Source organism: Cnephaeus nilssonii, assembly GCF_951640355.1.
Source record: "Cnephaeus nilssonii genome assembly, chromosome: 5".
NCBI lineage: Eukaryota > Metazoa > Chordata > Mammalia > Chiroptera > Vespertilionidae > Cnephaeus > Cnephaeus nilssonii.
This window is the reverse complement of record NC_137076.1, coordinates 6,766,737-6,794,002: the sequence shown is the minus strand read 5'-3', so window position 1 is coordinate 6,794,002 and position 27,266 is coordinate 6,766,737. Positions and strand designations below refer to the sequence as shown.

At 44.3% G+C, this 27,266-nt stretch overlaps 1 protein-coding gene and 1 pseudogene across 4 annotated transcripts in view; both read left to right on the top strand.

The window, feature by feature from the left end:
- Positions 1-27,266, top strand: part of LOC307100408 (glyceraldehyde-3-phosphate dehydrogenase-like) — a 1,087,365-nt pseudogene that overhangs the window by 808,302 nt on the left and 251,797 nt on the right. The gene's annotated exons all lie outside the window — the stretch shown is intronic.
- CNOT6 (CCR4-NOT transcription complex subunit 6) overlaps positions 1-27,266 on the top strand; it is a 57,083-nt gene that overhangs the window by 2,673 nt on the left and 27,144 nt on the right. For all 3 annotated transcript variants that reach the window (XM_079772782.1, XM_079772781.1, XM_079772780.1), the window contains exons 2-4: positions 11,216-11,329; positions 23,115-23,301; positions 24,594-24,679. In XM_079772782.1, coding sequence (XP_079628908.1) covers positions 11,218-11,329; positions 23,115-23,301; positions 24,594-24,679 — 385 coding nt within the window. In that variant the 5' untranslated portion in view covers positions 11,216-11,217. The remainder of the gene's footprint in view (positions 1-11,215; positions 11,330-23,114; positions 23,302-24,593; positions 24,680-27,266) is intronic.

The following is a 27,266-nucleotide window of genomic DNA, read 5'->3' as shown; positions in this document are numbered from 1 at the left end:
TTCTACTTCCCTCCTGCCATTTGATATAGATGTAATATAGGGAGACCCAGTTGCTGCTACACATTGATAAGCACTTACATTAGAAGCTGATCATGTAGACAAAGGATAGGGGGAAGTGTGTTCCAGGACCATGCAATCTTAATACTTGTGATTATTTTTTTGGTTATGATCAAAAACCTCATGAGAATCCATGTAAGAATACTATTTGCTTGTCAGAAATCCAGTTTTAAAGCATTTTACTATCTTAGGGAAAGACAGTCACACATCTTTTGTCAAAAAGTGCATGACAGAACTCCATTTGAACACTGAACACATTTGCTTTAGATTTCTTTCCTAAGTCTTCTGAAATATCCTAGTGTGATTAGAGCCTTGTTTTTTGTAAGATCAACAATTCATGAATAATTTCTTAGTTTTAGAGGGGAAAAAGGACTAGTTGGTAAAATGACTATATACATGAATTATTAGCTAGAATAAATGTTTACTCCCTTAAAAAGCCAAGTCCTGCCTGGTGTTGCTCAGTGGTTAGCATGTTGGCTCACAGGTGCCCAGGTTTGATTCCCGGTCAAGGCCACTGTACCTAGGTTGTGGGTTTTCTCCCTGCCAGTGGTAGGGATGGTGCAGGAGGCAGCCAGTTGATTGCATATTTCTTTCCCCCTCCTTCCCTTCCACTCTCTGAAAAGCAATGGAGAAAATATCCTTGGGAGAGGAATAACCAAAAAAAGACCAAAATTCCTACTAGATAGTGGTAGCTAGAATATGATTCATTGTAAGAGAGAGAGGAGCAAATAGATGATGGAAAGTCTGGCAAAAGATAAGAAAGAGAAATGAAAAAAATTTCTGTTGGCAGCTATCATTTGGTACAGAAGCTGTAAAGTAGATGGTTGTTGCTTGTCTCATGCTAAGGAACAGATTTAGGATTGATGGCCTCCCTTTCCTTACCTTTTTGATCTTGGTGAAGTTTTACCACACAAATCATGGCTTTAATACCCGGTGCATTGGTGAACAGTCAGCTTTTGCTAATTAGTTCACAAATCCTGTTTGTCTTAATGTTTTCTTGCTCCATCTTCTACACTAATAAAAGAGAAACATGCAAATTGACTGTCACTCCGTTACGCTACCAGCCAATCAGGAGCAAGTATGCAAATTAACCCAACAAAGATGGTGACGCCCATAGCAGCCAGGCGGTGCTGGGGCTATTGGGGGCCAGATCGGAGACACAAGCACGCAGTCCTGGCACCCAGCAGTCCCAAGGCCCGCCACTGTGGTGCTGGGGCTGCTGGGGGTCGGATCAGAGACACAAACCCATAGTCCTGGCACCCAGCAGCCCCAAGCCCCGCGGCTGAGGCGCTGGGGCTGCTGCAGGGAGGGGGCAGTGGAGACACAAACCACAAGAAACCTGTGGAAAGGGAGTTAAACTATCATAACTTTATCTCCCTTTCCACAAGATGAAAAAACTGACCTTGGCTTATTTAGTTATGTAGCCCACACCTTTCTACAAGCACAGGGTATCTTATGACCACTCCCAGGAATGTCTTCTGGTCAGAATACCGTCTCCAGGGTTATAACGCTACTGTGGCAAATCATCTAAGAGAGGAAATAAGCTTTTGTTGGGTTTATTCTGAAGGTCAGAGAACATGCCACTCCAACATATGCTGTGTTGTTATATTGATGATTTTGAGCTGCGGATGCTTGAAAAACAGCAAATGCATGCAGAGGCTTTCACTGAAGTCTCCTGATTTGCCTAAAATCAGACCCCCCAAAAGGAGCTTAAATGTCATAGGTCCTCTTGATGGGAGAAGTGTCATCAGGCAGAGAAGACTGACTCCTGTCACAGGACAGGAGAGTAGAAGTTGACATCACACCCAAACTTTTTTACAAACTATTTCTCCCCACCCCCATTCATCTTTCCTAAAAATCATTTACTCTCCTCTAAGAGGCCTACATATCCCGTCCCCTTTCCCTAGGAAGAAGGTATTTAAATCTGCTTTCTAACCACCTTGGGGAGTTACTCATTTTTTCCCTGGGATCTCCCATGTATACACGAGGTACACATATTAATGAACTTTTGTTTTTCTCTTGGTGATCTGTCTTTCATTACAAGGGCCTCCACTAAGAACTCAGAAAGTAGAGGAAAACTATTTTTCCTCCTCCATAATTCTGTCTCGGGAAATCAAGTCCCCAGCTGAACAATGAAGTTGGCTCAAGTACCAAGCAGTCCCGGCTGACGTGAGGGAAGCTTCTAGGGAGAAATCAATGATATTGGCATCAAAGTGCGATGGAGGGCACATGCATGGTTGCTGGTGGGAATTTAAAGTGGTTCAACATTTTTGGAGGATGATTTGGCAAATTCGATAGAAATGTTCAAGGTACATCCAAGAGTCTTCTAGGAATCGCATCTGCTGAGATAAAGCACGAGCGCATAAGCCCTGGTCAGAACCCAGGATGCTACTGCGGTCTCCCTTTCCACGATAGGAAAACCTGGAAACAATCTGCATTTTTAGGACAAGGTGGCATCTATACTAATAAAAGGGTAATATGCTAATTAGACTGAACATCTTCCGGATGACCTTCCGGGTGTCCTTCCGGACAAAGCCATGTTGGCGGGGCCAAGGCAGAGGAGGTTAGAGGCAATCAGGCAGGCAGGGGAGAGCAGTTAGGGCGAACAGGCTGTCAGGGGAGAGCAGTTAAGGGGATCAGGCCAGCAGGGGAGAGCAGTTAGGATGGTCAGGTCGGCAGGGGAGAGCAGTTAGGGGGATCAGGTTGGCAGGCAGGTGAGCGGTTAGGAGCCAGAGGTCCTGAGGGGGACCCCCTTCCCATGCACGAATTTTGTGCACCAGGCCTCTAGTACTTTATATTTGACTTAAAATATAGAAATTAACATTTCTAAGCTAGCATATATTTGTATTTATTTAGAGTTGGAATTTGTGGATATCCTGTACTTGGTGTGCCTTTATGGTTGTATTTTGAATTAATTTACTGGGTTGAATGAAATTGCTAGTTTTGACCATTTTTGACCCTCAAAATTGTGGTTGTTGCAGTATACATCCTGGCTTCCTCTGACTGTATTTTAAATTCATTCATGTGTTTTGGGGTACATGGACATGGTTAGAAATGCATTTTAACAACAGTCTAGTAAACTGTTATGGGCTGGGCCTTGTGGATGCAGTTGCGTGTGCCAACTTTTCCTTTTAGAACTTTGTATTGACTACTACATACGTCTTCTGTTTAGCTCCAGGTTTGGAGGGATATTTTAGCATAATCTAAAAAAATCTGTTTTCTCAGAGGTCTTATTGGTTGGAAATTTTAGTTAAACTAATTTGGACTGAAATTTAGTTTTGTACTACTTGAGAAAAGGATTTAAGGAAATTGAAATGAGATTGTTGGGGTGCGGGGGGCTTGGGGGTGCTAATACTTGTGATTCTCTTTTTTGTTATGAGTGTATGGATAGTTTTCCAGAGGCTAAAAAAATGTGTGATATCTGATCAGATTGAATTCCAAGCAGATATGTGAATCCAGCTGTCTTCTAGTTTGTCAGATATTGAAGAGATTTGCAAAAATGTAAGATGCTATCATTCTGCTCATGAAATTTTGTTTTTGTAAATAGTTACTTTTAAACATTTTTATTAGCCCTAGCCAATTTGGCTCAGTGGATAGAGTGCTGGCCTGCGGACAGAAGAGTCCCGGGTTCAATTCCAGTCTAGGGCACGTACTTTGGTTGTAGGCTCCTCCCCGGCCCTAGCCCTAGCCCTAGCCCTAGCCCTAGCCCTAGCCCTAGTCCTAGTTCTAGTCCTAGTCAGGGCTCCTGTAGGAGGCAGCCAATCAATGTGTTTCTCTCACATTGATGTTTCTCTCTGTTTTTTACTCTTCCAACTCTCCCTAAAAATCATTGAAAAAAATATCCTCGGGTGAGGATTGACAACAACAACAAAATAATAAAAATGTTTATTAATTTGTGATAGGTTTATTATATTTAATGAGTTAATAAATAATTTAAAATGTCTTAGTTCTAATTACTACTATGGTAAATATTGATAGATATAACCCACATAAATAAAAACTCTTTGAGGTACTCATTAATCTTTAAGAATATATAAGGGTCCTGAGATATAGAGTTTGACATTTGGGAGACTACAGGTGGAGAGTATCTTGGAAAAGATGATACATCTGAAAAAGAAACGAGGGCTCGTGGTCTCAGCAACATAATTGGAGAATGAACATAAAATCTTGGCTTTTATCAGGGACAAAATAATAGAGAGTTGTTTGAGACAGTGATGTAAGACTACAGCTTTGCAACTAGATGTTCCAGGTTCAAATCCCAGCTCTGCTACTTGTGTGTGACCTTGAGCAAGTTCTTTTAACCCTAACTGAGTTTCCTCAATTGAAAATGAGAATAGCACCTACCTCATGGATTGCTGTGAGAATTAAATTGAGATAATCAGGCAAATGACACAGTGGTTGAAAGCAACAGACTTATGGATCAGACTTTGATTAAAAATCATAATTGTGGCACTACTATCTCTGACCTCAGGCAAGTTACTCATTCTCTGGACCTCGCTTTCTTTGTGTATTTCTTTGCTGGAGTCCTGAGGATTAAAATGAAATAATGCATGCGAAGGGCCTGATAGACCTGCCCAGTGGCGAAGGCTCAAATGTTAGCAGTTACATGCCTAGTGCAGAGTGTGGCAGATAGGTACTCAGCAGTTTTGCCATTACCCTTATCTGTTTGAGGTTTGCTCTTATTTGCCATAGCACATTACTCAGATTTCTTTTATATAGTTTAACCTTTTAGTTTTCCCATTATTGCTTATCCCAGGCTATCATAGAACCAATATTATCAGTCTTTGATCACCAAAACCCTTTCTACCTGATTTCTCTAGATTTCGCTTTTAAGATTAGAAGCCTAAATATTAGTTTTTATTCTTGGTAAGATGGACATTGCTTCTGCTAGCACACTTGACTAATAAAATGCTTGCTTCTTCTTCTTTTTTTTTTTTTCCTATCACAGCTTCTCCCCTCAAATTGTTATGTTTTCCCCAAGTACTTATGTATGCCAGGCTCTGAAGATATAAAAATATTTAAAATACTAGAGGCCTGGTGCACGAAATTCGTGCAGTCGGGGGTGGGGGGGTCCCTCAGTCTGGCCTGTCAGATATCCTTAGCACTGCCACACAGGCGGGAGAGGCTCCCGCCACCTCTGCTGCGCTTGCCAGCTGTGAGCCCTGCTTCTGGCTGAGCAGTGCTCCCCTGTGGGAGCGCACTGACCACCGGGGGCAGCTCCTGCATTGAGCGTCTGCCCCCTGGTGGTCAGTGCGCATTATAGTGACTAGTTGTTCTGCCGTTTGTCAATTTGCATATTAGCCTTTTATTATATAGGACTAGAGGCCCAGTGCACAAAATTTTTGCATGGGGGGGGGGTGAGTCCCTCAGCCCAGCTTGCACCCTCTCCAATCTGGGACCCCCTCGAGGGATGTCCGACTGCCCGTTTAGGCCCGATCCCAGTGGAATCGGGCCTAAACAGTCAGTCGGACATCCTTCTCACAATCCAGGACTGCGGGCTCCCAACCGCTTGCCTGCCTACCTGCCCGATTGCCCCTAAGCACTTCTGCCTGCCATCCTGATCACCCCCTAACCACTCCCCTGCCAGCCTGATCGACACCTAACTGCTCCCCTGCTGGCCCAATTGCCCCTAACTGCCCTCCCCTGCTGGCCTGGTCACCCCTAACTGCCCTCCCTTGCCATCCTGGTGCCCCCTAACTGCCCTTCCCTGCCGGCACGATTGCCCCTAACTGCCCTCTCATGCCAGCCTGGTCTTCCCTAACTGTCCTCCCCTGCAAGCCTTGTCTCCCTAACTGTCCTCCCCTGCAGGCTTGGTCCCCCCCAACTGCCCTCCCCTGCAGGCCTTGGGCCCCCTCAACTGCCCTCCTCTGCCAGCCCGGTTGCCCCTAACTGCCCTCCCCTGCCGGCCCCATTGCCCCTTACTGCCCTCCTCTGCCAGCCTGGTCGCCCCCACCTGCCCTCCCCTGCAGGCCTGGTCACCCCCAACTGCCCTCCCCTGCAGGCTGGTTGTCTCCAACTTCCCTCTCTTACAGGCCTGGTCCCTCCCAACTGCCCTCCCCTGAAGGCCTGGTACCTCTCAACTGCCCTCCCCTGCTGGCCTCATCATAACTGCTCTTCCCTGTTGGCCATCTTGTGTCCACATGGGGGGCTGCCATCTTGTATATTGGAGTGATGGTCAATTTGCATATTACTTTTTTATTAGATAGGATGGTGTGGATGGGTTCTTAGGCACTTCTGTTGGTTTCTCCTTAGGGACTTGTTTTAAAGGTTAAGTACAGATGGGGTTGGGGAGAGGCAGTCTGTGGCATACTAGTTGGCTATGGGCAGTTACCACTGGTGATTTTAGTTTGGTTTTTGTAATTACCTATTCTTTTCCCATGGGGAACATTCAAATATTTGTCCCCAATTTTGGTTGAGCTTAAGTTTGGTTCCTGACAAAAAACTAGACCAAGAAGTTGCTATTCCCTTTCCATATGATCCTGTCTCTAGCAGCTGTTCCTTCCCACTTACTCCTAGGGAGACAATGGTTAAAATAGATTTAAGGGCTGTAACTAGAACTATTCATCTATTTGGGGCTACAGGTGGGGGTGGAGGGGTGACTTTTTACACTGGGCTTTATGGATGTCTCCATTGCAATCTGCTTCCTTAATTGTTCTAGTCTTATTTCTTTTCTCTTTACTTTAGATTCTAATAAATTCCTTATAACCCCTCCCTGTGAGTCTTGTCCCAGCTCCCTCACTGCACTATACCCGTGTACATACACATAAACACAGCATTTCTGAAATTGTGGGGAACAGACAATGGATTCCTGATGTTTTTCCCTGTTGTAGATGGTAGTTTTTCTAAATTTATGGTATGCAGTTAGGCCACCTTTCGTTTAAATGCTCCAGGATAGTCTTTTATTTGTTCTGTGATTGTTTGCAGTTCTGATTTGGCAACACTAACTTTCTCAGAGTGGTCATAGTTCTGTATTTTTAAGCCATGTCATAAAATGTTTAATAATGAAAGTATAACTTTCTATACTGCTGAGTAATGTCCTGTTTTTCTTCAAGATAAGTAATTATTCTAAGGTAATGACAAACTGTTTCTCTGAGATCTAGAAGGGGATGGATTTTTATGCTGCCAGGATCAGTAGCGAGGATTGGAGGAGTAGGAGAGTGACTAGTCTGGTGCTATATCCCTCAGACTCTGGCCTAGCTATTTTTTTTGTCTAAAGTTTTACATATGTATCCTTTTTCCCCAATTGACACCCCCACCCCGGGCAAGCCCCCACCGCCCCAGTGTCTGTGTCCATTGGTTATGCTAATATGCATGCATACAAGTCCTTTGGTTGCTCTCTAACCCCCCCCCCCCCCCCCCCCCCCGGCCCCTACCATTTCTCTCTGGATCTATTCTTTTTTTTTTTTTTTAATATATTTTATTGATTTTTTACAGAGAGGAAGAGAGAGGGATAGAGAGTTAGAAACATCGGTGAGAGAGAAACATCGATCAGCTGCCTCCTGCACACCCCCTACTGGGGATGTGCCCGCAATCAAGGTACATGCCCTTGACCGGAATCGAACCTGGGACCTTTCAGTCCGCAGGCCGATGCTCTATCCACTGAGCCAAACCGGTTTCGGCACTCTCTGGATCTATTCTTGTTCATCAAATTATGTTGATCATTATATCCCACATATGAGTGAGATCATGTGATATTTCTCTTTCTGTGACTAGCTTATTTTGTGTAGCATAATGCTCTCCAGTTCCATCCAGGCTGTTGCAAATAGTAAAAGTTCCTTTTTTACAGCAGCATAGTATTCTATTGTGCAGATGTACCAGTTTTTTAATCCACTCATCTGCTGATGGGCACTTAGGCTTTTTCCAAATCTTAGCTATTGTAAATTGTGCTGCAATGAACTTAGGGGTGCATATATCCTTTCTGATCGGTGTTTCTGGTTTCTTGGGATATAGTCCTAGAAGTAGGATTACTGGGTCAAATGGGAGTTTCATTTTTAACTTTTTGAGGAAATCCCATACTGCCTTCCACAGTGGTTGCAGCAGTCTGCATTCCCACCAGCAGTGCAGGAGGGTTCCTTTTTCTCCACATCCTCACCAGCACTTGTTGTTTGTTGATTTGTTGATGATAGCCATCCTGGCAGGTGTGAGATGGTATCTCATTGTTGTTTTGATTTGCATCTCTCAGATGATTAGTGACTTTGAGCATCTTTTCATATGTCTCTGGGCCTTCTGTATGTCCTCTTTTGAAAAGTGTCTATTTAGATCCTTAGCCCATTTTTTGGGGTCGTTTATCTTGGATCGTTTATCTTCCTTTTGTTAAGTTGTATGAGTTCTCTGTAAATTTTGGAGATTAAACCCTTATCAGAAATATCATTGGCAAATAATGTTCTCCCATACAGTGGGCTTTCTTGTTTTGTGATGGTTTCTTTTGCTGTGCAGAAGCTTTTTATTTTTATATCGTCCCATTCGTTTATTTTCTCCTTAGTCTCCATTGCCCTAGGAGCTGTGTCTGTAAAGATATTGCTACAACATATGTCTGCTGTTTTGCTGCCTATGGAGTCTTGTAGGATTTTTATGGTTTCCTGTCTTACATTCAAGTCCTTTAGCCATTTTGAGTTTGTTTTTGTGTATGGTGTAAGTTGGTGATTTACTTATTTATTTATTTTTTATGTATTTGACCAAATTTCCCAGCACCATTTATTAAAGAGACTTCTGAACTTTTCACTAAGAAGTAAGAGTGGTTAAGAATTAATAGGACCGAAATACTAACCTCAGCTCAACAGAGCAATTTCTTCATTATTAAATTCTATTTGGATAAGCCTATAATGGTCAAATGATTGTTTTTTAAATAGACTCTGATCAGAATAATGGCATTGGTGTGATCTTAAAGGATGTTATCAAATTCTGGTAGTCTTATACAACATTTTATGTTTTCTAGGTTATTACTGGTATATCCATATTATTCAGAAAGCGCACTTGTTTTGCCAGAATGTCCTGTAGACAGAATGGGAACAGTTCTTAACAGTATAGTTCAGTGTTAAGTATTTTGTATGAGGCTATAAATAAAGTCAGTTCTATTCTGAAGAAATTAACATATACGAAGACAGTTTTTAAATCAATATTTAACAAAACAAAGAAAAAGATCTGCTGTTTCTTGTGCAGATGATTATTCTGACCATTTATATTCTTTGTTCAAACAGCTTTTGGGGATGACTTTCTTTTTTCTGCGTTTTCACTACACAAAGCCCATTTCTGTGTTTGAAAAATAGCACTACGTCCCATCAGTAGGGAGGAAGCACAGCATAAAGAAAGTAACTTTAACTTTTCCCCAGTTTTTTTATTATGGGAAAATATACTTAACATAAGATTTACAATTTTAGCCCTGGCCAGTGTGGTTCAGTTGGTTGAGTGTCATTCCATGTACTGAAAGGTCACCAGTTCAGTTCCTGGTCAGGCACATGCTCAGGTTGCAAGTTCGGTCCCCTGTCAGGGTGCATACAGGAGGCAACCCCTTGATGTTTCTCTCTCACATTGATGTTTCTCACCCCCTTCCTCTTTCTCTAAATCAATAAAAACATATTTTTTAAAATTTACCACTTTAACTACATTTTTAAGTGTAGTGTTCAGTGTTATCACATGCATAATATTGTGTAACCATTGCCATCTCCATAACTCTTCTTGTAAAACTGAGTCTTACAAGAAGACTTTCCCAATCAACAATTATTTCCCATTCTTTCCCCAGTCCCTGGCAACTTTCATTCTACTTTTTGCCTCTGATTTTGACTATTCTGAGTACCTCATATAAGTGAAATTTTTGTGATTGGGTTATTTCACTTAAACAGTAGCTTTAATTTTTAGTTGGACATATTCAAAGCCTGATTCTGTTACCTTCCCAGTCTTGTTGCACTGGTTAAATTGCTTAAACCTTTTTGAACTTCAGGTTTCTGTTGGTAAAGTGGAGTTAATTTCAACTCTGTAGACAGAACTAACAAAAGACTAAATCTAGAGAGATTAAGAGGAAAACCAAGAGAAAGATATCCTAGAAACCAAGTGAAAGAGATGTTTCTAGGAGGGAGTGATTATCTACATCAGTGTTGATCAGAGGACAAGTAGAAGGTCTGAGAAATGACCTTTGGATACAACCATGTGAGGTCCCTGGTTTTCTTCTTGGCAGTTTTTGATGGAATGTTAAAAGCATGTACTGATTTGGGTGGGTTTAACTGGGAGAAGAAGACTAGGAGACTGATAGCATACACATTCTTGAGGATTTTTGCTTGTAAAGAGGATGAGAGGAAAAAAGTGTGAAAACTAGAGGGAGAAATAAGGTTAAGACTTTTTTTTTTAAAAATAGAGGAAAATGTACCATGTATATGTATAGAAGATAAAGTTCTGATATGGAGGGAAAATTTGACATTGGAGCAAATTGCTAAGAAATGTCCTTGTAGGCAAGGTGATGGGATAGAATAAAGTGCTAAGAGGGCAGGCACTTTGTCCCTAGTAAAAAAGAGTAGATGGGCATAGGTCAGAGTTCAGAAAAAGGCCTCTTCTGGTTTTCTTTTTCATTGAGAAAATAAAAGAGCAGGAAGATGGAGGGATGAATGTTGGAGATTTGGGAGAAGTCAAGTAGAAGGGGCTAGGAGAATTTACAGTGTAATTTCTGGTCCGCGTAATGAGTCCATTTGAGGGAAATGATTGCTGACTGGCTCTCTACTATAAATTGACATGATGGTAAGTTTTTCTCTAGCTATGTTTAGCTGTGCAGGCAGAGAGTTGGTTAAAGTGGGTTATGGTTCATCCAAATGACGAAAGTGAAGTAAAACTGGGCGGGAAGTTTGGGGGAAGAGTGAAATTTCATTCCACTTAAATATTTCAGAATTTGTCTATAACAGGTAAGGATTTTAAAAAAAAAAACACAAAAACACCCACAAGCAAAATGAACAATAGTCCTTTAATATTAACTTATATTTAGTTTCTCAACTTTGTCTGGTTCTCAGAAATGTTTTTTACAGTTAACTTGTTCAATCCTCCATTTCTCCAAGGAGCTCCTAATGGGAAATGGTATTTAGAGATTATAATATGGGTGTCTATTTTTTTAAAAGCTGTTCTTTTCAGTTATTTGATTCTTCATAGTACTGATTAGTTTCTTTTCTTAATTCAACAGGCATGCCCAAAGAAAAATACGAGCCCCCTGACCCTCGGAAGATGTACACAATTATGTCCACTGAAGAAGCAGCGAATGGAAAGAAATCACACTGGGCAGAGCTTGAAATAAGTGGTAAGACAGACATGCAAGCATAAATTTATGGTATGGAAATTCAGACATGGGTAGGAAATTAAGTTTTTTATGCCAGTTCATAAAAGTAGCAATGTTGTATTTTACCAGTGCTAATTTATCTTGGAAGCAGGAAGGTCCAGTGGGAAGAACCTGGTTTGAGTCAAAGTGCAAAATCCATTGTGTGTATGTTGTTTTGTGTGTTTTTTTAATATACTTATTGATTTCAAAGAGGCAGGGAAAGGGAGAGAGAGATAGAAACATCAATGATGAGAGAGAATCATTGACTGGGTACCTTCTGCACACCCCCTACTGGGAATCGAGCCTGCACCCCGGGCATGTGCCCTTGGCCAGAATCGAGCCTGGGACCCTTTAGTCCGCAGGCTGACGCTCTATCCACTGAGCCAAACCAGCTAGGGCCCATTCATTGTTTATGCTCTCAGTACCAGTGTCCTTTTGTAAAATTGGAATAATGTCAAGGATGAAATGAAAATAACATATGTGAAATGTCTCATGTGCAAAGGTTTGTTCTGGTACTTAATTCTCTGATAGAGTAGGATTGAGCTTTTGCATTATCAACTTCCAGATTTCCAGTGGGGTTGGACCTGCTTGTTCTAGTATAAGTTCTGGGATAGAGTTGTTTCTCCTCACTTTCTTCACTTGCTTTTTTTAGTCTGAGTCTCCCAAGGACAATCCTGTCCAAGAACAGAATCTTACAAATTTGAAGTAGATCTCAAAGTTCCTTTCTACCTTTAGTGCTTCCTAGACTTTTTTCAAGAAAATGTGGGCTCCCAGATCCACAGAGGATATCCCCAGCTTTCTTGCCAGTGGACATGCAGCATTTTTTTTTAATACTTCAAAGGTGATGAAGGGACATTACTTCTGAAGCAACCAGTGCTAAAGAAGTTTTGTGTTAATGTTGGCCTAATATGCCTCCCCATACTTTTCTGAAATAATACAGCGTAAGTTTCCACTTCTTTCTGTGCTTGATTTTTTTTTTTAAAGTAATGCAGCAAACATACATGTGCTATGTACAATATTTTGCCAGGTGCTATACTAGGCATATGGAAGATATATAAATGAAAAATCACAGACCCTCTCATACTGGAGCTTACAGCATATTAATGGGTGAGAAGAAGGGAGTGTACCAGTATAAATAACTAATACACAAACTAGAACTGCCAGGTCTAGGTAGAAAAATGTTATACTGTAATCAAATTGAAAATAATCTATACTAATACAAGGGTAATGTGCTAATTAGACCGGATATCTTCCCAACGTCCTTTTGGACAAAGCCACGGTACCGGGGCCGAGGCAGAGGCAGTTAGGGGTGATCAGGCCGGTAGGCAGGCGAGAGGTTAGGAGCCAGCGGTCCCGAATTGCACGAGGGATGTCCCAGATTGGAGAGGGTGCAGGCTGGGCTGAGGGGACACTTCCATCCCATGTATGAATTTTGTGCACTAGTGATAATATTCTTCCCTTGTTAGCTCACAATTTTTGGTTAGCCTAATGAGTGAGTAAGCTCAAACTCCCTCATCAAACCAGCCATTGAGGTTGGTTTACCTCTCCTGATTTTTATTTTTATTTACTAGAGGCCCAGTGCATGAAATTCGTGCACTCAGGCAGGAAGGGTCCCCCAGCCTGGCCTGTGCCCTCTAACAGTGCAGGAGCCCGGCGATTGATTGCCCCAAAGAGGTAGGCCGGAGCCGGGGTTCCCACCTCCACGGCGCACGTGGGGCTGCAGGAACCCCAGCGGAGGCCGCACAGAGCGGCCGCCGGGCCCCGCCTCAACTGTGCGCATACCCATCTTGTGACAGCATGAGGTCATCACGGTGTGAGGACCACCGAGGCTTTTATTAGTAAGGTTATTATTTTTAAAATAATTATTGTTGAAAGTATTACATATGTTCCCTTTTTCCCCCATTCACTCCCTCCAACCCACCTCTGTACCAGGCCTTCACTACCCCATTGTCTGGGTCCATGGGCCAGGCATATATGCATTCAAGGTTCTTGATTGATTACCTCCCGCCTACCCACTCTCCCCTGCCTTCGCTCTGAGGTTCTGCACTCTATTCCATGCTTCCATGTCTCTGGATCCAATCTGTTCATCAGTTTATTTTTTAATTTAGATTCCACATATGAGTGAAATCATGTGATACTTGTCTTTCTCTTACTGACTTACATCATTTAGCATAATATTCTCCAGGTCCCTCCATGCTATCTCAAAGGGTAAGAGATTCATTCTTTTTACTGCTGCATAGTATTCCATGGTATAAATGTATCAGAGCTTTTTATCCACTCATCAACTGATGGGCACTTGGGTTGTTTCCACATGTTAGCTATTGTAAATTGTGCTCTGTGAACATAGGGGTGCATACATTCTTTTTTATTGGTCTTTAACCCTTTGCACTCACTTGCTTTTTTCTCGATTCCTTTATTCTAATGCTAACCGTGTCGAGTCACACTCGACATCCGAGTGCAAAAGGTTAAGGTTTCTTATTATATATTCCTAGAAGTGGGATCACTGGGTCAAATGGCAGTTCCATATTTAATTTTTTGAGGAAATTCTATACTATTTTCCATAGTGGCTGCACCAGTTTGCATTCCCACCAGCAGTGCACTAGGGTTCCCTTTTCTCCACATCTTCGCCAGCATTTGTCATTTGTTGATTTGTTGATGGGAGCCATTCTGACAGATGTGAGGTGATATCTCATGGTCATTTTAATTTGCATTTCTCTGATGATCAGTGACTGAACATTTTTTCATGTGTCTCTTGGCCACTTTGGAGAAGTGTCTACTTAGGTCCTTTGCCCATTTTTTAATTGGATTGTTTGTCTTTTTTGTTAAATTGTATGACTTCCTTATATATTTTGGATATTAACCCTTTATCAGATGTATCATTGCCAAATATGTTCTCCCATACAGTGGGCTCCCTTTTCACTTTGTTGATGGTTTCTTTTGCTGTGCAGAAGCCTTTTATTTTTATGTAGTCCCATTTTTTAATTTTCTCCTTAGTTTCCATTGCCCTAGGAGCTGTATCAATAAATATATTGCCATGAGAGATGTCTGAGATTTTGGTGCCTATGGTTTCTTCTAGGGTTTTTATGATTTCACAACTTACATTTAAGTCTTTTATCCATTTTGAGTTTATTCTTGTGTATGGTGTAAGTTGGTGGTCAAGTTTGATTTGTTTGTATCTGTCCAATTTTCCCAACACCATTTATTGAAGAGACTGTATTGACTCCATTATATACTCTTGCCTCCGTTGTCAAATATTAATTAAGTGTAATGGCTTGGGTTAATTTCTGGGTTCTCTGTTCTGTTCCATTAATCTATATACCTGTTCTTGTGCCAGTACCAGGCTGCTTTCATTACAGTGGCTTTGTAGTATAACTTGAAATCTGATATTGTGATTCCTCCAACTTTGTTCTTCTTTTTCAAGATTGCTGCGGCTATTCGGGGTCTTTTTTGGTTCCATATAAATTTTTGATGTATTTGTTCTAGCTCTATGAACTATGCTGTTGGTATTTTAATAGGGATTGCATTGAATCTGTAGATTGCCTTGTGTAGTATGGACATTTTAACCCTTTGCACTCGCTTGCTTTTTTCTCGATTCCTTTATTCTAATGCTAACGGTGTCAAGTCACACTCGACATCCAAGTGCAAAAGGTTAATGATGTTGATTCTACCAATCCATGAACATGGTATATTCTTCCACTTGTTTATATCTTCTTCTATCTCTTTTTTCAACATCCTGTGGTTTTCCTAATACAGGTCTTTTGCCTCCTTGGTTAAGTTTATTCCTAAGTATTTTAATATTTTTGTTGCACTGGTAAATGGGATTGCTTGTTCTGTTTCTCTTTCTGAAAATCATTAGTAGTATATAAAAAAGCCATCGATTTTTAGTTGAAGATTTTGTATCCTGCTACATTGACAAATTCATTTATTAAATCTAGTAGTTTTTTGGTTGAGTTTTTAGGGTTTTCTATGTATAATATCATGTCATCTATGAATAATGAGCATCTTACTTCATTCCAATTTGGATGCCTTTTATTTCTTCTTGTCTGATCGCTATGGCTAGGACTTCCAGTGCTATCCTAATGTATAAAAACCCTGGGTCCATCACGACCAGAGGCTCGACCAACCAGAAGTCAGTCCTCCAGTCAGTGCTAGGTTGCCGTGGCGACCCACCACTGACTGCTACGGCAGCAGGCATGGTGACCCAGCACTGACTGCTGAGGGGGGCTGCAAATCAGGCCCAGTGAGAGGCCTGAAGAGAGAAGCAGAGTCTGATCCGTAGCCTCTGTGGCAGCTCTTGATCAGCACTTGCCTCTCTCTTTCTCTCCGGGCCTGGCCAGCAGCCGAGCCTCCATTTCTCTCCAGGCCTCCACTGGGACTGCTGATCAGCCCCGTCTTTCTGATCAGGCCCCATTGATAGGCCCAGAGACTCTGACTGGCATAGAAACCGACCAATCAGAACCAAATTTGGGTGAAGTGTGAGGAGCCAGTGGCTGCCTAGGAGGCGGAGCTTTTAACCCTGACTGGCATAGAAACTGACCAATCAGAACTAAATCTGGATCAACTATGAGGAGTCAGTTGCTGCCTAGGAGGTGCAGCTTTTGATGCTGACTGGCATAGAAACTGACTAATCAGAACCAAATTGGCTGGCAGAGGAGGGCAGTTGGGGGCGAGATCAGGCCTGCAGGGGAGGGTAGTTGGGGGCAAGATCAGGCCGCCAGGGAAGGGCAGTTGGGGGTAACCAGGCCGGCAGGGGAGCGCAATTGGGGGGGACCAGGCCTGCAGAGGAGGGCAGTGGGCGGAGACCAGGCTTGCAAGAGAGGGCAGTTGGGGGCGACTAGGCCAGCAGGGGAGGGCAGTTGGGGGCAATAGGCCGGCAGGGGAGGGCAGTTGGGGGTGAGATCAGGCCTGCAGGGGAGGGCAGTTGGGGGAAACCAGGCCGGCAGGGGAGGGCAGTTGGGGACGATCAGGCCGGCAGGGGAGTGGTTAGGGGGTGATCAGGCTGGCAGGCAAAAGCTATTAGGGTCAATCAGGCAGGCAGGCAGGCGAGCGGTTAGGAGCCAGCGGTCCCAGATTGTGAGAGGGATGTCCTACTGCCAGTTTAGGCCCGATTCCGCCCTAGGGGTCCCAGATTGGAGTGGGTGCAGGATGGGCTGAGGGACACCGCACCCCCCCCCCCCCCCAGTGCACGAATTTCATGCACCTGGCCTGTAGTCTATATTAATAATAGCCTATGGCCGTCACGACCAGACGGACGACAGAACACCTGGGTCCCGGTGGTGGTGGTGGTGGGAGTCAGGCCTGGATCCTGGCAGCAGCGGCGACAGCAGTGGCGGGAGTCAGGCCTGGGTCCATCACCAGTTAGAAGGCATCTCAGGGTGAGGACCATCACCTCAGCCAGAACTCAAGATGGTCACCTGGCCTGGCCTGGCCCCTCCTCAAAGGCAGCCCCTTTCCTCCGTGTGCACTGCAGAGGACAGACAGGGATGCCTAAGAGGCTGGGGCCATGGTGCCCCATCCCTACTCTACTCACCTGGTCTCCTTCACCCGTGGCCCCCACAGAAGGGTATGTATGAGAGCCCTTCCCTGCTACCTCTCACCTCTGTCTCCGCCAGCCCTCAGCACACAGGCATATCGGCTTTCAAACTTGTCCTACTCACTTCCTCTCACCCCCTTCCACGGCCTCTGCTCTGGATGGAGCCTTTGGAATTCAGGGCTCCGGGGTTTTACAACAGAGCTGGGGTGGGAAAGGGTAAACAGCACCAAAGATGGCTGATATGGCCACCCGCCTCTGCCTCAGCTTGACCAATTAGTTCAGCCTCCGAACATGGTACTCAGAGGGGATCCCTACTTCCCCAGCAATGGCTCTGTGGCCTTGGCCCCCAGTACCAACCTCCTCTCCCCCTTGGTCCTCCCCACAGCTGGTGCTTTTTGCAGCTCCGTGTGCCTTGCTTAACCACCCCTTACTTCCCTGTTCCTACAAAGGAGGCTGCATCTTTGTATGTTATATTCATATAAACTTTGTAACGTTTTGAAAAAACAAAACGATGACCAAGAGAATGCCACAGTCAACATCCGGAGTCCGCTCAGGAGAACAGAGAGAAGGGAGAATTCCATAAGTTGGCCAACGCGAAGATATTTCTGAGTGACTGCCTGGTGTGTGACAGTTGTGTGACCGCAGAGCAAGGAGTCCAAGTTTCTCAGCAGAACACCAAGGACTTTTTCCGTGTTCTGAACCTTTGCTTTGGTTTTCAGAATTCCCTGCTCCCCATCTGTTGGCTCCCTTCCTCTGAGGGGCGCTGTCATCATCACATGGGTGCAACTGGAATATTGTATCTTGAGAGGATTGCCCCAATGTACATATCCTTTTATCCAACGATGAAAAAATCCCAATGAATAAGAATGGAGACAAACTACTGTCCTTTAGGCTTTAAAAAACCCCAGAAGTGTCCTGCGAAGAGCTGAGACTTGGTTCTGTCCACACACCTCAGAGAGATTGGATGAGGAAATGGCCCTTTTTGGCCCTGACTTTACCCACTTATGTTACTCTTGAAGGTGTCTTTGCCACAATGTGAATAAACTGCCACCTTTTGGAATAGGGGCCCATACTTAAGTCTGCATTCCCAACTTTTCTTGAAACAGATCTATGTTCTGCAGCTGTGGCCACCGTCCTGAGACCAGGTCCTGTCGCTGGGAATCGGGACACTGGAGTGGAGCTCCCCTCCCCCCATGCCCTTTTACATTCAGGGATTGAGCTGAATTCACTTTGGGGGAGCCCTGGCAATGGTGACAGGTGTCACAGATAGAAGAATGGAGAATGGAAAGGCAGACACCCTGCTCGGTTCCTCCCTGGGTGGGGTCAGGCAGATGAAGGCCGGCAGCCCACCCCACATAGGGTGAGATAGTGTCCTCTGTGTCCACCTTTCACCCCATGGGCCCGACCACTCCCCTCAGCTCTGGGCAGCCCTCTATGTTCCACAACAGCACGCTCTGCCCTCACATGCTGCTCACCCCAAATGAGAAGGAAGAGAGCAGTTGGCCCTCAGACAGCTACACAGAAAGATAGGGTTCATGGCTGGCAAGCGCAGTAGCGGTAGCAGGAGCCTCACCTGCCTCCCTGGCAGCACTAGGAGTAGTGAGCCAAGTGGTAAGGAGCAGCAAGCAGGCAGGTAAGGAGCAAGGAGTCCCAGACTGTGAGAGGGATGGGAACAAGCCTAAGTCAGCAGGTGGACATCCCCTGAGGGTCCCAGACTACAAGAGGATGCAAGAGGATGCAGGCCGGGTTGAGGAGATGCTCCTCCTCCCCCCTCCCCACCCCCCAGTGCACGAATTTTGTGTACCACGCCTCTCGTGTTAAATAAGAGTGGTGAAAGCAGACATCCTTATCTTGTTCCTGTTCTTAGGGGAAATGGTTTTAGTTTTTGCCCATTGAGTCTGATGTTGGCTGTAGGTCTGTCATATGGCCTTTATCATGTTGAGATATGCTCTCTCTATTCCCACTTTGCTGAGAGGTTTTGTGTGTTTTTTTTTAATATAATTTATTGATTTTTTACAGAGAAGAAGGGAGAGGGATAGAGTGTTAGAAACATCGGTGAGAGAGAAACATCAATCAGCTACCTCCTGCACACTACCCACTGGGGATGTGCCCCCAACCAAGGTACACGCCCTTGACCGGAATCGAACCTGGGACCCTTCAGTCCGCAGGCCAATGCTCCATCCACTGAGCCAAACCGGTTAGGGCTGCTGAGAGTTTTTATAAAAAATGGGTGTTGAATTTTGGCAAATGCTTTTTCTGCATCTATTGATATGATCATGTGATTTTGTCTTTCCGTTTATTTATGTGATGTATCATGTTTATTGATTTGCGAATATTGTATCAGCCTTACATTCCTGGAATAAATCCCACTTGGTCATGGTGTATGATCTTTCTAATGTAATGCCAGATCTGATTTGCTAGAATTTTGTTGAGGATTTTAGCATCTATGTTCATCAGGGATATTGGCCTGTAATTCTCTTTCTTTGTAGTGTCTTTATCTGGTTTTGGAATTAAGGTAATGCTGGCCTCATAAAAAGAGTTTGGAAGTGTTCCCTCCTCTTGGATTTTTTTGGAATTGTTTGAGGAGGATAAGTGTTAGTTCTTCTTTGAATGTTTGGTAAAACTCCTGTGAAGCCATCCAGACCTGGGATTTTGTTTGCTGGCATTTTTTGATTACTACTTCTATTTCATCAGTTGTTATTGGCCTCTTCAGGTTTTCCGATTCTTCCTGATTTGGTTTTTTATTTTAAATATATTTTATTGATTTTTTACAGAGAGAAAGGGAGAGAGATAGTCAGAAACATCGATGAGAGAGAAACATCGATCAGCTGCCTCCTGCATATCCCCTACTGGGGATGTGCCCGCAACCAAGGTACGTGCCCTTGACCGGAATCGAACCTGGGACCTTTCAGTCCGCAGGCTGACGCTCTATCCACTGAGCCAAACCGGTTTCGACCTGATTTGGTTTTGAGAGATTGTATTTTTCTAGGAACTTGTCCATTTCATCCATATTGTCCAGCTGGTTGGCATATAGTATTTCCGTATAATCTTTTGTGTTTCTGTGGTGTCAGTGGTTACTTCGCCGCTTTTGTTTCTGATTTTTTTATTTATTTGGGGCCTCTCTTGTTTCTTGATGAGTCTGGCTAACAGTTCATCAATTTTGTTTATCCTTGCAAAGAACAAGCTCTTGGTTTCATTAATTTTTTTTTTGTATTTTTTTTTTAATCTCTGTGTCATTTATTTCTGCTCTAATCTTTATTATTTTCTTCCTTCTGCTCTAGGTTTTTCTTGTTGTTCTCTAATTCTTTAAGTTGTAGGGTTAAATAGTCTAATGTTGATTTTTCTTAATTTTTGAGGTAGGCCTGTAGTACTATGAACTTCCCTCTCCAGAATGAAATGTTCTATAAATGTCTATTAAATCCATCTGATCCAGTGTGTCCTTGTTAAGTTTTTGTCTGAAAGATCTATCCAGTGAAGTCAGCAGGGTGTTAAAGTCCCCTACTGTGGCTGTATTGTTGTCTATCTCTCCCTTAAAGTACCCTGGAAGTTTTTTTTTATATGTTAGGTGCTCTTATATTGGGTGCATATATGTTTACCTGGGTTATATCCTCTTGTTGGATTGATCCCTTTAGTATTATGTAGTGACTGACCATTGTTGTATCTTGTGGTGGCCTACATTTTTTTTAAATTTCTTTATTGATTAAGGTGTCACATATTTGTCCTCATCCCCCCATTCCCATCCCACACCCCTCCCCATGGATGCCCCAACCCCCTGTTGAACTTAACCATTGGTTAGGCTCATATGCATGCACACAAGTCCTTTGGTTGATCTCTCCCCCCTCCCCCCACCCTCCCCTATCCTCCCTCTGAGGCCCGATAGTCCAATCGATACCTCCTTGTTTCTGGTTCTGTTCTTGTTCATCAGTCTATGTTGTTCATCATTTCCCCTAGATGAGCGAGATCATGTGTCACTAGAGATATACTTATATGAACTGAATGTGAGACGAGCAATAATAGTTATGCTGACAGGCAAATGAATCAGTCTGTAGTGAGTTTCTTTCTGGACCAACAGTTCTTTTGAGACCCAGTATCAATGTCCACCAGTTCCTTATGTGTACATGTCAGCACTGACCTCTCAGCTCTGGATGGTAGACAAATGGTGGTAATGCAGGTTCGATTCCCTCTGGTTGGGTCTCGGCCGGACCCAGGGGCACGGCTTCACCCGGACCCAGGGGCGCGTGGCCTCTCCCAGACCCAGGGGCGCGTGGCCTCACCCGGGCCAGGGACCCAGCCTCACCCGGATCCAGGGGCACACGGCCTCACCTGGACCTGGGATCCAGCTTCACCCGGACCCAGGGGCGCGTGGCCTCACCCGGACCCAGGGGCGCGTGGCCTCACCTGGACCCAGGGGCATGTGGCCTCTCCCGGACCCAGGGGCGCGTGGCCTCACCCGGACCTAGGTGTGTGCGGCCTCACCCGGACCCGGGACCCAGCCTCACCCAGATCCAGGGGCACATGGCCTCACCCGGACCCGGGATCCAGCTTCACCCGGACCCAGGGGCACGTGGCCTCACCCGGACCCAGGGTCGCGTGGCCTCACCCGGACCCAGGACCCAGCCTCCCCTGGATCCAGGGGCACACGGCCTCGCCCAGACCCAGGATTCAGCTTCACCCGGACCCAGGGGCGCGTGGCCTCTCCCGGGCCCGGGACCCAGCCTCACCCGGATCCAGGGGCACACAGCCTCGCCCGGACCCGGGATCTAACTTCCCACGGACCCAGGGGCGCGTGGCCTCACCCGGACCTAGGTGTGTGCGGCCTCACCCGGACCCGGGACCCAGCCTCACCCGGATCCAGGGGCACACGGCCTCACCCGGACCCGGGATCTAGCTTCCCCCGGACCCAGGGTCGCGTGGCCTCACCCAGACCCAGGACCCAGCCTCCCCTGGATCCAGGGGCACACGGCCTCGCCCAGACCCAGGATTCAGCTTCACCCAGACCCAGGGGCGCGTGGCCTCTCCTGGGCCCGGGACTCAGCCTCACCCGGATCCAGGGGCACACAGCCTCGCCCGGACCCGGGATCTAGCTTCCCCCGGACCCAGGGGCGCGTGGCCTCTCCCAGACCCAGGGGCGCGTGGCCTCACCCGGACCTAGGTGTGTGCAGCCTCACCTGGACCCGGGACCCAGCCTCACCCAGATCCAGGGGCACACGGCCTTGCCCGGACCCGGAATCCAGCTTCACCCGGACCCAGGGGCGCGTGGCCTCACCCGGACCCGGGATCTAGCTTCACCCGGACCCAGGGGCGCGTGGCCTCACCCGGACCCGGGATCTAGCTTCACCCGGACCCAGGGGCGCGTGGCCTCACCCGGACCCAGGGGCATGTGGCCTCTCCCAGACCCAGGGGCGTGTGGCCTCACCCGGACCTAGGTGTGCGCAGCCTCACCCGGACCCGGGATCCAGCTTCACCCAGACCCAGGGGCGCGTGGCCTCACCCGGACCCAGGGGCACGTGGCCTCTCCCAGACCCAGGGTCGCGTGGCCTCACCCGGATCCAGGGGCGCACGGCCTCACCCCGAACCGGGACCCAGCCTCACCCAGACCCAGGGGCGCGTGGCCTCACCCGGATCCAGGGGCACACGGCCTCACCCGGACCCGGGATCTAGCTTCCCCCGGACCCAGGGGCACGTGGCCTCACCCGGATCCAGGGGCCCACGGCCTCACCCGGACCTGGGACCCAGCCTCCCCTGGATCCAGGTGCACACGGCCTCTCCCAGACCCAGGGGCACGTGGCCTCTCCCGGGCCCGGGACTCAGCCTCACCCGGATCCAGGGGCACACGGCCTCGCCCGGACCCGGGATCTAGCTTCCCCCGGACCCAGGGGCACGTGGGGTGGCCTACATTTTTAAAGTCTATTTTGTCGGATATAAGTATTGCTACCCCAGCTTTTTTTATTTTTTTTTTTTCCATTTGTATGGAAAAATTTTTTCCCGTCACTTCATTCTCCTCCTGTGTGAGTCTTTGATGTTCTGAGGTGTGTCTTTTGTAGACAGCATATAATTGGGTCATGTTTTTGTATCCATTCAGCTACCCTATATCTTTAGATTGGAACATTCAATCCATTCATATTTAAGGTTATTATTGATAGGTACTTACTTATTGCTATTTTAATTCTGTATGCTTATGAAATTATAGAAAATACTATAATCTTACCCCTATTTTTGTTGTTGTTTTTACAGGAAGAGTAAGAAGCTTGAGCTCATCTTTGTGGTCACTAACTCACCTGACAGCTTTGCATCTGAGTGACAATTTCCTGTCCCGTATTCCTTCAGACATTGCCAAGCTTCACAATCTGGTGTATCTGGACCTGTCCTCAAACAAAATCCGGAGTTTACCAGCAGAACTCGGAAACATGGTATCACTCAGGTATGCAGATTCAACTTAGTACCTAACCATATACCCCCTAAAACAAAATCGAATATTTACTTTAGTAGAAACAATACTTAATTTGATTGTATTTGACCAAAAGTATATATAACTATCCTTTATATAGGTTATTTTAGAAAATTGAATGTCAACTAATAAATAATAAGTCAAGAAATCCATGGTCTAAAATTTTTTTTTGCTGTTTTGTATAATATACTTTATTCTTGAATCAAAATTTCTTAACAAATTGGGAGTAAGCAAATAGAAGGCACTGTGTTAATCTCACATATGCAGTCACTTGTGACAGTTCTGGTGCTTTTCCCCCACTAAATTATGGGCACCATACATTCCTTAACACAGGGTCTGGGAAACCATTGCCAGTTAGTGAAACCTTTTTGGTTATTTCAGGGCTTGTATGCATGATAGTAGTAAAGCCTGGACTTGAGAAAAGCTAGAATTAGTCATTGAATCGGGGGACTGTAGTTTGGAATGTAGGATTGGATGGGATATGGAGTTGCACAGAGTTCAGTTTGGAATCCTGACTTCGCCATTTTCAACTTGTGTGATTTGGGACAAGTTTCTTAACCTCACTGAGTCTTTCCTCATCTATAAAGTTGCTGTAAAACCTACCTGCCAGGGCTGAGATTAGAGATATTTGAGATAATAACTAAAAAATAACTCAGCCTGACTGGCACATATTGTATCTTACTGTATTGTTGTCTTCAGTCCAGCCTTTTGACATTTTTTTAGGCTTAATTAGTTAATTGTGCAGCTAGCTATCAGTAGCTATTTTGAGTTGATATTACATGATCATTTTCATTCTCTTCTTAACAATTCACATATTAGACTACTTTATCGTTTTTATCATTTTCACTTTCTTAAACATGTATAGTAGTAGACCCTTTATGTGCTAGACCAGTGCTGCTCTCAGGATGATTGTTTAGACTGCCAGTTTGCAAACTAATACAACATGTGAGAGAGATTTTATATCTGTTGAATCTAATACTATTAAAAAATTTGGGCTTCTATTTTTTTGGTCTTTCCACCCACCCCCCATTCATTTTTTTAGCAACTCGTTGTTTCCCTGTATTTTACAAATGCATTGGTTTGTGGAAGTTTGGGTTTTGTGTTTTACTACAAATGTTTTCAGAAGCACTGTACTAGACATTGGAATATAATATGAAATTTTGTCAATTTTAGGAGCTTATATTCCTAGAAATCATATTGTTGATTTTAGCTGTTAGTTAAAGGTTAATATGTCTTCTGACTTCCTGGAATTTTTACATCAACAGGGAACTCCATTTAAATAACAACCTGTTACGAGTTCTACCTTTTGAGATGGGAAAACTGTTTCAGTTGCAGACTTTAGGCCTGAAAGGTATGACTTCCCATAATTGTGCTTCTTTTGGTTTGTTTACATAAGTGTATATGTGTCTTTGAGTCTAATGAAGCCATAAGAGGGAATCCTTTTGCCTGGGGATTTATGGGATAACTCTTGCCCAGATTTCATCAATTTTTTAGGTACATCAAGTGGTTTTCTCTCTTGTCCACCTATAAATTGTCTACTAGTCTTTGTATTATTTTTTACTCCTAGTCTAGCATTGCTTTTCTAGCCTTTGTTTCAATTGCCTCTGTTCTGGTGATACATTCCTGAGGTTATACTTCTTTTATGTCATCGTGCTGTGAATAGCTTTTTAAAATGTTCAAATCTCAAAAAATGGGGACTCTCACAAAGTGTAGGAAACAGTAAGTAGAAAATTTGGACCTGTTAGTAAAGTATTTTAAAGAGCATTTTTTAAAAACTTGATTGATGTAGATCTCATTAATATATTAGAATTTCATCCAGTAAGAACTATGGGGAAAAACATTTTTTTAGTATATATATTTTATTGATTTCAGAGAGGAAGGGTTGGGGGGAGAGAGAGAGAGAGAGAGAGAGAAACAGAAACATCAATGATGAGAGAGGATTATTGATGCACGCTCCCTACTGGGGATCGAGCCCGCAACCCGGACATGTGCCCTTGACCGGAATTGAACCCAGGACCCTTCAGTCCTCAGGTTGACACCCTAACCACTGAGCAACTGGCTAGGGAGGGAAATTTTTTTTTTAACCAGCAATATTAAAAGTCATTTTAATAATATGTCAATACCTACAAATGTTTTCTCAAAATAAGTGATTCTTCATGGTGTGGCTCATTTGGTTGAGTATCGTCCATCCCATGCTCTGAAAGATGGCGAGTTTGATTCCCAGGTAGGACACATATTCGGGTTTTGGGTTCAATTCCTGGGTCAGAGAGTGTGTAAAGCCTATTGATATTTTGATGTCCCTCTCTAAAAAAAAAATCACATAATGAAGTCTTCAAAAATTGCACACTTTATTTCTTAAAAATACAGTTAATAAAATGAGGTTTTCTGTAAATTTATATCATATACTAGTAATGTTCACAAAAACAAAATGGAAAAAGGCAAATAATATGCTTACAAATGTATATAAAGCCATATTGAAAAACGTTAGCTTTATAAATGGTTCTTTGGAAAGTTTTTCTGTGGGCTAGACTTGCTAAGTCTTAGAGGTCAGGGAAATGTGAGCTTTAAATGCCTTTTTCTGTTAACATATTTCTGTGGTAAGCCTGGCCTTTTTATTTTTAAATTTTATAATTACAAATATAAAATGTAGCAAAGTATATTTATATACTACCACCAGAATTAACAATTAATATTTTGTCACTTTTAATGCAAAAGAAATACGTTATAGAACTACTTATGAAATTTCAAGAGTTTTAGGGGTTCTGTGCCAGGAACATTGGAGAAAAACAAATATACGAGGTATGGCAAAAGTAGGCTTTCAGTTGTGAGTATGTGAAACAGTTTATTCTTTTATTATTATTTATTAATTATTGAATTATTTTTCATGCAAACCTGTTTTTGCCCCACCCTGTATATTTATTATAAATCACAGTTTAACGTAGGGTCTTTTACATAGCAAAAATTTAATTTAGTGAAGTCTAGTTTATCAGTTTTTCCTTTTATGGATCCTACTTTGGGAGTCAAGTCTGAGAACTCTGAATAGCTCTAGATCCCAAAGATTTTTCTCCTGTGTTTTGTACTAAGTTTTATGTCTCACATTTAAGTTTGTGATCCATTCTGAGTTAGCATTGACTTAAAATAAGCGAGTTTAGTTCAGGGTTGTGTGTGTATGTGTGTGTGTGCAAGCACACCCCTGTGGGTGGGTGTCCAGTTGCTCCAGCACCATTTGTTGAAAAGTCTATCCTCCATTGACTTGCTTTGGCTTTTGCCTCTTTCAAAAATCAGTTGGACATACCTGTGTAGCTCTATTTGTAGGTTCTCTATTCTGCTCCACTGACTATTTGTTTGTTCTTCTGCCAGTGAATGCCACATAGTTACTTGGAACTTGAAATAGGTTAAAAAGTCTTCAAATAATGTCTTGAAATAGGATAGACCAATGCCTCCACTATAGTCATGTTCCACATAACGATGTTTCTGTTGATGATGGAACACATCGTCATATATAATAATAGTTTACCATATAGCCTAGATGTGTGATTGACTATACCGTCTATGTTTGTGTAAGTGCACTCTAGGATATTTGCACAATTACAAAATTGCCTAAGGACACATTTCTCAGAACAGATCCTTATCAATATACTAGAGGTCCGGTGCACAAAAATTCATGCACTGCCGGGCGGGGGGGGGGGGTTGTTCCTCAGCCCGGCCTGCCCCCTCTCACAGTCCAGGAGCCCTCAGGGGATGTCCTACTGGCCTCCCTCTGCGGGAGGCGACTGGATCGATAATGGGAAGGCGCCACTGCTGCTGCTACTGCTGACTGGCAGGCCCTCGCTTCTTAGCGCTGGCCCCGCCCACTGGTGGGTGGGAGGGCGATCTGGGGCCAGGCCGGCTGGGGAAGGGGCTGTGGGAGGTTGAGGCACAGCAGGTCGTACCTCCTC